Consider the following 11,538-nt stretch of genomic DNA (forward strand, 5'->3'; position numbering starts at 1 on the left):
TTGTTAAAATGCTAATATTAAGTTTATTGCACTTTGTTTCACTTTTATAATTGAGTAATATAATTACGAATTACTTAATTTTTCGCTCCTTTATTTAACACTGAACAATTAAATGCCAAATAGTTTACTATTCTTAATTAATTACTACATTAATAATATGTACAACTAAAAACTAACATGCATTTTGTACAAAAATTACAATATAACAAAAATCAAACACTTATTCTTAGTAAGACAATACGTAATTTACTTACGTAGGTAGACCAACAAATAAGTAGATTCAAAACAAGAACCAGTGCATACATCTTATCCAAACAGAAACAAAAAAAAAGTGATTTTGCAGACATAAAGAACGAAATTTTCTCAATTTCCTATTGGTCCAAAGGCTGTACTCCTATTGAAAATCGTGCACCAATAACTTAAAAAAACAATCGGTCTCATCTATAGTTTTGTATCGTTACGTAGCCTTGACATCCACAATATTACCTATATTCTCAACAAGCTCAGTCTAAAAATCGATTACCCGACCGATTATTTTCCTCCAAACAATATGTAAAACCAAAGTCATTAGGTTCACAAAAAATGTACAAGTCTTCGACGTATATAAAGAAGATGCGGCGACAAAATATTCAGTACCTATGATTTTATCTCAAGTGGTGTTAGACATAATGTTCAAGTGTGTTATTATTTGTGTCAGTTGCCTTGTTGCAACGTCGATAGCTAGTAATGGTGAGTCAATGGGTTTTATTTTATTGATTTACGATTAAATATGGATCGGCTTTTCTATAGTTGGGTTATTTTATTTGATGAGTAACTGTGACTGCTTGGCAGATTATGCAATTTTTTCGGCAAAATATTGTAATTACCTGATCATCAAATAACTGAAAAAATCTCTTACTTGTAATAGGGGTAAATAACAATGCAAATATTTAGTATTTGAGGCAATTGTAGAATTTTTTTTTCTTTCTTTCGTTTCTTTTCTTCTGGTATCGGACTTTTTTTTTTACTTGGCCCATTTGAGTGCCCACTGCTGAGCAATGGTATCCCCTCTCCTTCCATATCACCCTTACAACGGCAGGCTACGACCAGGATAGTGTATTGGAATTATAAATCAAAATAAAAATCATCACAATTTGAATACCTAGTTTAGATGTTTATTTTTGCAAACTTTGCATGTGAGATGTTCGTTCACTGATGACCTATAACATCGCGTTACTTGAGTCATTCGTAACTCCTTGACATTTAAGTGCACTTCAGTCATTTTCAACTAGTTAAATAGCCTAACTTTCAACATTTAAGTGAATATAGCTTACTTAGGGTCAGTTCCTCTTCAGGCAATTTATATGAATTGCTGAAATATAAGCAACTAGCTGACCCGCGCAACTTCGCTTGCGTCACATATTACGCCATATTTTTGTAACACTTTTTACTGTTACCTACTCTGCTCCTATTGGTCGTAGCGTGATGATATAAAATATCCTTTTTTTTTCACGAAAAATATTCTCAAAATTATATAGATCTCTTAATATAACGAATTCGCGCTAAGACATATCCGCCATTAAAACAGTTGCCATGGCAACGTAATTTTGTTAATTCAATGTCATTATAATATTGATATTTCGCGACTTCGTTGAATTTTCTCAAATTTCCCGGGAAATGCGTCATTTTCCCGGGGTAAAAAGTAGCCTATGTCCTTTCTCGGGTATCAAAATATCTCCATACCAAATTTCATGCAAATTGGTTCAGTAGTTTAGACGTGATTGAGTAGCAGACAGACAGACAGACAGACAGACAGAGTTACTTTCGCATTTATAATATTAGTATGGATTAATAAATGGTAAATTATTTCGCCCTATTCAAAAGGTTTAAATCTTTTAAGTCGGCTGATAAATATTTAGTAGTGGTAAACCCAAGCCATATTACGAAAAATGCACTAGTTAGATATTGTAAATCTAGAAATAGAAATGGTGCTTTAAATTGCGAGCGGCCTTAATGAGTAATTTACTAGAGATAAATATCATTCAGACCATCTCAGTTTCCATTTAGAAATCGTGTCAATTAATGGAAGTCCCATTAAAATGACCTAGATTTCAGTGAGCGCTATTAAGTTTTATTATTCGTTACAGAACATAAATATTACGAACACACTCATCCAATTAACAGAAGATTGACAAAGTGCATTTTAATTTACGTACAAATTGTATCTTGGAATCATATTTGCGAAATGGTGTGATGTTGAACAAATGTACTTAAAAACTACATATCATTATAACGAATTTGTAAGAAATCTTATATATAAATTAACATTTATAGGACTTTTTCTATATATATATCTTGCCATGTTAACAAAACTAGTAACGTCCCAGGAAGGACCCAGTATCGTCTAAATAATCAATTTAATACATTTGTTTCAGTGGACTTCATAAAGCCATGCAAGACATCAGATTCCAGCTGCATCGTGAACTCAGCTAAGATTGCCATAGATCACTTAGTCGATGGGGATAAGTCTCTAGGGATTCCAGCTCTAGACCCCCTCGTGGTAAACAACATTGATGCTAACTCCGGCGATCTTAAACTATCGTTCAGAGATTTTGTTGTGCATGGGATTAAAAATGTGAAAATAAATAAAATCGAGTAAGTATTTGATTAAAGAAATTTAAGCAGTAGTGCGATTTTCTACAGTCGGCAGTTGCTTGCTTTGCCGCATGAAATTGTTTGAAGGTAGTTCAGGTACATGCTAGGGACACTGGTCAATTTGTCGATAGCTTTATAGTCTTCTATTGTCGATAGTAGTAGAAAATTACCCCATTGGTATTCAACTTCTTATCTATCTATTAAAAGTACCTCAGTAATCAAAGGCTTTATAAATTAATTTAAACTTAAACAGTCGAAGCTGAAACTGATATTTGTATAACTACGTCGACAGACAACAAAGAGTTCAATAACCTTTGCGATTGCTGAATTGATATTAATTATAATAATTATCACAATAACAATAACGATACTAATTAAAATTGTTCAAACAATGTATACCAATGTGTAACACTTTTAATTATATTAATTCAGAATTATTTGCACATTAAGCTGTAAAAACACAAATGGGTTGACCAAACATTGTAATAATATAATCGTATTTAAAGCTCATTTAGTTAAACCTACAGCAATAGATTCCGAAACATTTGATAATTGAATACTAGTGAATTAGATTAAAATTGAATTGACTACCGAAATTGTACTATGAGAGATCTGAAGAATCATTCTTGTAATTAAAAACAAACAAAATCTGTTTTATTGCATCTCAAAAATATTTATTTTTTAATGCACATCGGTCACTTTCAGTTAAATTCTATTCACCACTAAATACTAGAATGGAACTTCTCGAATACGTTACTAATAATGTGCCTTTTATTCATTGCAGGCGTGATCCAGTGAAAAACACCGCTTATTTGGACCTGGAGTTACCCCTCAAATGCGTTGGAAAATACACCTTCGGTGGCAAAATATTTGTAGTAGACATCGAAGGCGATGGACCTGTTGAAATTGAAGGCGGTACGTATTACAGCCACAATTTTGACGTTCAACCCTAGCAAAAAAAACGTGTTAAAAAAGCGCAGTGGTTCAGGATGTCACCGGCACACCATGACTTCTGCGCAGGAGCTGTTGTTTTGATTCCCGAGAGAATCAGATATTTCCGTGATCTACAAATGGTTGTTTGCAATCATAAGATTAAATCTTAGGGCCTAGTTTGCTTTTTCATCTTAAGCTATCTCATACTTATTTTTTGGATTAATCTTCTTGTAATGTAAACAAATATTTTGAAATTAGCACGTAAGCGTAGCCACGTGAGTTTGCCGGTCAATAAAAGAAAGTAATGTATAAGCATTTTAGTTTATCATAACATTATTTTTCTTATTTCAGTTATGCGTATCACCGCTACAATCAGGCTGAAGAAAATCACCAAAAACGGACAGGAGTACTACAAGGTGTCCGGCTTTGACTTCGACTATGAACCACTTACAGTCTTTAATCTTGTCTTCCATAATTTATATAATGGAGACAAAGAAAGGGGTACGTAATTAATACATTTTAGAAACGTTGTTAACGTCCTGAAAATGTAGTTGCACGTTTTTCGTGGTTCACTTGATCCCCTCGCCACAATGACTATGGCGTGTCATGGGTTTAAATCCCACACAGGAGAAATATTTTTAGATCAGTTAACAACTCGTATTGAGCCTGGATGTACTTATGTTGCCTCAGTACCATAGAACATACTCATACACTTAGGTGACCATTTCAGAGTAATTTACTTTTAACTGTATAACTTAACTTTATCATCGTCACTATGCACAGTTTTTCTGTACGCACTGCAAGGCATAAACTCCCGTTAACGCCAGTCATCCCTGTTCTGCCACTTGTGCCTCCTATCCAGTACCGCGATTTATTACACTGGATACTCTCGTATCGCCTTTGTGTAGAATATTTGACATTCAGTGTTGTATGAGAAGAAATAGTGCTTTCTAAATCCAATATCCATTTTTTCATTGAACGGTTCTATGTAGTTATTCAACTATGGAGTGTAGAAAATGGCCTACATATCTTCACGATGAACTTCGAAGTTATTTTTAATACTACATCTCATTTGTTTTATATCTCTATTTTGGGACATCAAACCTAAGTTTAGTATACTTGGTAGTATACGATAAAAACAGTCTTCTTCTTCTTCAGTAGTATGTAAAGAGGTACCGGGTTTAACACCCAGTGCAAAAGTGTTTTTTTTTTATGTCGCCCAAATACAACCCTCGAGTACTAAATGGCAATAGCCTTTTCCAATCGAGACAGAAAAATTACTTAAGTAAATGCGCACAAAACTAATAAACTTTTCTTTTCCTTTCCAGCTGAACCCGTGGAGCAAATCATAAAGCAGAGTTGGAAGGAAATGCTTCTGGATGTCGGCAAGCCTGTCATTACGAAGATCGTGCTTAAATGTATTAAAATCACCGACAAGGTCTTCCTTGCGATGCCAGCTAATGAGATCGAGATTGCGTAGTTTGTTGTATTAATCTGTACATAATACCTGAATACTTTTATATTATATTATAATAAATGATTTTGATACCATTGTGTACTTTACTCTCCAGAAACCTGTACGCGTGTCACGTATCTCAGTTTACAACTAGTGTACGTGGAATTGATAGTCACTGTTAAAGAAATTGCTGCTTTGACGTTACTTGTTAAACACTATAATCTAAGGGAGAAAACAATTTACAGTAAAGTGGCTTTTTAATAGTTGTCAACTGAGATACGGGATAGTCCCTCTGCAATATATGTACATTCAATCATCGTATCATTATAGTCAGAAGTGTCAGTATTGACCTGAACTTGAAATTCGGAAACGATTTCATTTTGATGTAAACTGAAAAGTATATATTGGACTACTGCTACATTTTTAGGAAAAGAATAGCGGCTTACGTCAGCATAAAAACTTTAATCGAAGAATTTATCCGTGAAAATATTACAGACGGAGCTATTTCATAATTATAACACTGTCATATTATCAAAATTAATTTTAAAATGTATACCTATAAATTTTCTGGTGAATTAAAGAGAGTAATATTGGCATAGAGGTAAAGATAAATATAAATTTACTCAACCAAATAAATAAAACTATTATCATTCAACCTTCCCGTGTCGATTTATTTTTACACCACAACCACAGCACTAAAAAATCGAATGGCGTTACAAAGCGAAAAAAACATGAATCTATGTGCAGCCTGTCAAAAACGAAAAAGCCACGGAACGTAAATAAATTTCGAATAAAAGCCATTTGGACCTCTACACTAAAGTTTTCCATTGTTTTTATAAAGTACCTTGAATGCATTACATTCTATGACATTCTACAGACTAATTGAAATCTGAAATTCACACAAATTAGAGCAAATTTTAATTACGTAGAATTTCATAGAGATTCTTGCAAACTAGTGGCGGTAGCTTTGTTCTTTTTTCACAGTCAGAACATATAGATTGCCTTCTTTGATTGATTGATATTTTTCTACTTCTTAATGACTACGACGGCAGGTATAGGACTTGCTTAGCGTTTTTGAGGCTTTAAAGCGTCTTGGCGTATATATTACCTTCTATTGATCTTCTTCTACTTATTGATGACTGTGGTGGCAGTTTGGTAAAGTATAATTGAAGCTTTAAAGCTCCTAATTTCAAATGACAATCACTCAGAGATTACGAAAACTTAAATGTATTAGTTATAACTAATTGAATTATAATCTTTCTGGGTCAAGAAATGATATTATAGGTTAAATAAAATACAAATATAGTCGGCCGAAGATAAGTTACGAACAATACAACAGTATTTAACACTTTAATGTGACTATCATATTTAAAATGCAATATGACATTATTAAAATAAAGCACGAAGCATACTACATGCAATGCAGACTAGGACCATAAGCACAGAAAAACCAATTGCCTCCCCGTCCCTAACATACATCACGTTTTTAATTGGAACCAGACAAAATATCTGTGACTGACTGGCAGATTAATCGACGAATTGATTAAACTGTATCCTTAGGTGCCTACCTCAGTTTCGTAGCACTTAAAACAAAACTTTCGTGTTTCACGAATTTTGGAACTAGTGTTTCCAAATGCAAGTAAGAAATTAGGATTGAGACGAGGCAAAAACAAAACAGTAACGATGACAAAATAAAGAAAATTATAGTGATTGAGAACAACGAAAGTTAATTTTTTGCTGAATTCAGCTGACAAACTTTTTTTGAAGTTGTTAATAGATATACTGTGTTCTATATACAGGGGTCACTAGGACATTTAAAACAGCTTCAAAACCAATTGTAACGAAATAGTAGTTATGTGTAAATCAGACCCAATGTTGTTTTTTTATGTAATTGAAAGCTGTAGTAATCGGTCATCTATTGGCTATTGGTTATCTTATTTGACAACAGATTGATAGCCACCAATATGTACATTGTTTATTTTCTAAATTAATGTTTATTTATTTATATTTTCACCCTTACAACTATTTTTACAGGTTTACCCCAATACAATAGTGTATATATACATAATAATTATTTGCTAATAACGTAATGTCTACTAATACGTCAAGTTAATGCTGTACAAGTGAGTACAATAGCTGACAACTGAAAAACTCGTTACGCATTCTGATCATTTTCCATGTTATATATTAACCTGAAAACAAAATGAAGATGCTAAAACTGCGCTAGTGTAAGTTCCAAGTGAAGTCTCTGTAAGAAGATCTTTAAGTCGCAAGATAGCATCCACACGTCCTACAAAATCCACAGGCCTGTTTACACTATAACAGCTAAGTGAAGTTAGCGAAGCAATTAATTGTAAAGATAAAACAAATATCAGGTGCAATCTGGTACGAAGCCATGGCGGCAAGCCAACAAAGAGCTTCTACGCGATGAAAATTCAAGAAGTTTTGGCGTTAGACGAACATGATTATTACGAAACTACGACGTATAACGAACGCTTTAACATTATACAAGCAAAGTATCGTATGTGCGAGTTTACGTATGTTTTGTTTTGATTATGTAATACGTTTTGTATTATTTTCATCGGTGGTGCAGCAACGATTAGCAAGACTGCTGCTCTATTATTTGAACTTCGAACTGATAATTCTTCAGTTATTCAAAGATTATAAGTTTTTTAAGATTTATTCGTTGGATTTTCCTTCATTTAAAACACCATCATGTAATACTGTTTACGATCCGAAACCATCACAGGGATCTTAACATAACTGCCTCTGAGTCGTGGTCGGTATAGTTTGCGACCTCCACCCAAGAGGTGTCGGGTTCGAATCTTAGGTCGCGCGGTCACGCAGAGAATCTTTTCTGAAGTTTCTATTAATAATTTCTCAGCAATTGTCCGGAGTTCGAAAGTTAAGGTCTTAGACCTCCGTACCTCGGAGAGGACGTAAAGCCGTCGGTCCTACGCCTGACTTCTCCCTGGTCGTGTTGGTTATCAGAGAGTAAAAGGAATAGTTTACCTGTGTATTGTGCACACACTTAGACCTTATAAATATAGTCCTGCAAAGTTGTCTGGTTTCCTTGAAACTGGCTGCCGTAGTTGAATATCGGCCAGGATGATATTATAATGACCCGCGCAACTTCGCTTGCGTCACATAAAAGAGAATAGGTCATAATTTTCCCGTTTTTGTAACATTTTTTACTGGTACTCTGCTCCTATTGGTCGTAGCGTGATGATATATAGCCTATAACCTTTCTCGATAAATGGGCTATCTAACACTGAAAGAATTTTTGAAATCCGACCAGTAGTTCCTGAGATTAGCGCGTTCAAACAAACAAACTCTTCAGCTTTATAATATTAGTATAGATTACACTAGATAAATAGGTATGACTAAGAATTACGATCAGTGTCATATGACAGCAACAGGTATATTGGTTTTTGCCAATAAGTGCACACAATGCTCATAAGTTTAGGTAAGGTGACAAAGATCAGAATCTATGAAGAAAAAACTACTTAGTTATAAAATAATACAAAAAGTGCATACTAAGTAAATTAGCAGGTAACATTGAGAGGTTACTAACACTTAAAAAGCAAAAAATAATAGGACATCTCAGATCACCTTCACTGGGTATATATTAAGTTGCGTGTATAAAAGAGCCGTAGTGTTATCCCTAGGACAGAGGTGTTTCGACGAAATTCATTAGATTATAATTAATCATGATTAAATTACAGTGTTTGGTATTGTGTTGTTTTACGATAGGAGCTTTCGCTAGCAAAGGTATGTATATTCTTTATTATTTCTACTGGTACTTGTACTGTAGGTGACTTGTGAAGTCCAAGGGGTAGGTTACAAACACTGATGACGACCTTATAGTGGTAGGCTTGTTCCTCGGGTATATTAAATTTAAGTAAGAATGTTTTAGTAGTAACCCGGGGTTTCAGTATCCACCCAGTAAATGGTCTATCACCATTGATTTTTTCTTCTCAAAAAAAGATGGTCTCACCCGCAGGAAGGATAAACTTAGTATTTAAGAGGATTTATTATACACAAAAGTAAGGAATAATCCTATTCCTATCCATGGGAAGTGGATGTCTATAGCACTGGGCGTATCTTTCTAGCTACTGTTCTGGTACAATCAATGTCCCCTATAGGTATTTTATTTACTGTAACTCCTATATTTTATCTTTCACAGTTCCCTTCATAAACAAATGTGCATGGGCTGACAAAGCATGCTTAACAAAATCATCTCAGGATGCCTTACTTCATTTTACAAATGGAATACCGGAACTAGGCCTGGAGCCAATGGAACCTTTAACACTCAAAGCAGTGACTTTGAAGAAGGACAAATTACATATCGATTTCTCAGATATGGTGTGGGTTGGACCAAGCAAATGTGTGTTTAAACATGTTGAGTAAGTCGTAACAATTATATATTTTTAATGGTATTTATGATAAGAAAAACTACCTAGTTTATGATCGCAAGATCCTAGTTACGGACCGTATATTTTTGGAAGTACAAAGTGGTGTTTGGAGAGAGAGAGTACTAGTCCAAGGTGGGCTACCGACTGCAAGCACAGGTGTCAATGTAGACTCTAACCTGTAGTTAACCGATCAAGCAATCCAAATCAATTTCATAGAGATTTATAGAAACCGATTGTGGCATTTGCAGTTTGTGTTCTTTGATATTTAGAAAGGTAGAACATTTATGCTAGATAATTCTCTTGTCACATGAAACTATATCACATGAAATCCTGTTGCTTTAGCTGTCTTCATGTATTTAAAATGGCCTATTTCTATCACATAATTACACATTCAAAAGAAAATAAATGAATATTATAATCTGCGCGTCTCTGTACTGTAAAACGTTTTAATTTATAAATCTTTTATTTTGAACAGACGTAATGCCCCAGAGAAGTGGCTTGACATCCACCTAGTATGCCCCGTCGACCTTACAGGACACTACGTCGCATCAGGACACATCCCACCCATTGCGATTGAGGGAGACGGAACCTTCCATTGCAAGACAGGTAAAATTAACTATATTATGTTTTGAATTTTAATTGCACTCTGTACCATGATGATGATCTTTAATGTAAATTTCCTAGAGAACAGCTGAATATAATAAGAATTATTAATCGGCTGTTTAATAAATTGAGTGTTGAAATCCTTTTAAATTTGGAATCAATCCTGGATCGCAATTTAATTTACGAGCATCGGATACAAAATTGAATAAACTAGCATTCCGCCTTCGGCTTTGCCCGCGTCGCATTTCACCCCCTTCAGAGAGGAATTTCCAAAAATCTACACTTCCGAAAAAATTTTCATATCGAATTTGAACTTTCTACGCTTAGTAGTTTCGGTTGGGCGCTGTCCATCAGTCACCTAGTAATGGAAGAATTTATATACCTATATAGATTTTATATGCTGAAAAGAACGCCAGCCGAACGAAGTTTTGGTGACCAATATGCAAGGAACGTCGCCACAATCAATGCTGTTTAAATTCTCTTCAGAAACATTTTCATTTGAGAGGTTATATGTTACTTGAAAATGTTTTGTTGTTACAGAGGAAGCAGAATTCATAATCCGAGTGGGTTTGGTGCCGTATGATAAGGACGGTGACTCGTACTGGAAGCTGAGCTGCAGCGACATTAAATACTCGTTCGATTTCAAGAAGAAGACGTTGCTGGAATTCCTGAATCTATTCGGTGGAGATGAGGAAAAGGGTAAGTTCATAAAAAAAGCTTTTAGCTGTGAAATCTCAACAGACAAACATATAGACTAACTTTTGCCTTTATGATATTTGTATAGATTTCAAATACTTTCAACCTAAAACTTCGGATATAACGTCATTTATGTATTCTAATATTTATCTTTCAGCTGCGCCTGTCAAGAAGCTCTTAGACCAGAACACGAAGAACTTGGTTAATGATATCGCTCCACCAATTATCCGTGCTGTAGTCGATAAAATCTGTACCAATGTTAACAATTTCGCTTCACAAATACCTACTAAATATCTAGAAATTCTTTAAATTTCAAATTACACCTTTTAAATGTATTGGACACCATGTATACTCTCTTTCCTCTTTTTATTTGTTTTATACCTTCTCTGCGAAATGTTGTCGCTAAATCATGTTATGTTTTATTGTTCTTTCTTTTATAAACTTTATTATCGATACATTTGAATAAATTATGTGTTGACTATGAGTTTGGATTTTTATTTTCGACGTCACCCAAAGTAAACACGACTGCAAATGCTACTTCAAAGTCGATCGAAACGCCAAACAACATTTACGTACTTTAAAGTACGTGAATGTTATTTGAGGAACTTGAAAAATGAAGACGTAAAGGGTAATTATTAAGTATAAGTTTAAACCAAAAATGTTGTTACATAAGCTAACGAGTGGACAACAAAAAAGATAAAAAAATTATGTTAACGTTTTAATCTTCTATCTGTAACTAAGATCTTACAATTAAAAATAAAACATTCTTCGCCTTTGCTTTACAAGATATCTAACATTACA

At 34.2% G+C, this 11,538-nt stretch overlaps 2 protein-coding genes across 2 annotated transcripts; both read left to right on the forward strand.

The window, feature by feature from the left end:
- Positions 1-615: 615 nt before the first annotated feature.
- Positions 616-5,118, forward strand: LOC142976027 (uncharacterized). Its single transcript, XM_076119221.1, has 5 exons — positions 616-729; positions 2,415-2,634; positions 3,419-3,549; positions 3,919-4,068; positions 4,896-5,118. The coding sequence occupies exons 1-5, from the start codon at positions 639-641 to the stop codon at positions 5,045-5,047; spliced, it is 744 nt and encodes a 247-aa protein (XP_075975336.1). The 5' UTR covers positions 616-638; the 3' UTR covers positions 5,048-5,118.
- Positions 5,119-8,685: 3,567 nt separating this feature from the next.
- LOC142975997 (uncharacterized) lies at positions 8,686-11,221 on the forward strand. The gene is made up of 5 exons (XM_076119174.1): positions 8,686-8,794; positions 9,210-9,429; positions 9,914-10,044; positions 10,582-10,740; positions 10,895-11,221. Exons 1-5 carry the CDS (start codon positions 8,734-8,736, stop codon positions 11,044-11,046), a joined length of 723 nt encoding a protein of 240 aa, XP_075975289.1. The 5' UTR covers positions 8,686-8,733; the 3' UTR covers positions 11,047-11,221.
- The last annotated feature ends 317 nt before the right edge of the window (positions 11,222-11,538 follow it).

This window comes from Anticarsia gemmatalis, chromosome 10 (assembly GCF_050436995.1).
Source record: "Anticarsia gemmatalis isolate Benzon Research Colony breed Stoneville strain chromosome 10, ilAntGemm2 primary, whole genome shotgun sequence".
Classification (NCBI taxonomy): Eukaryota; Metazoa; Arthropoda; class Insecta; order Lepidoptera; family Erebidae; genus Anticarsia; species Anticarsia gemmatalis.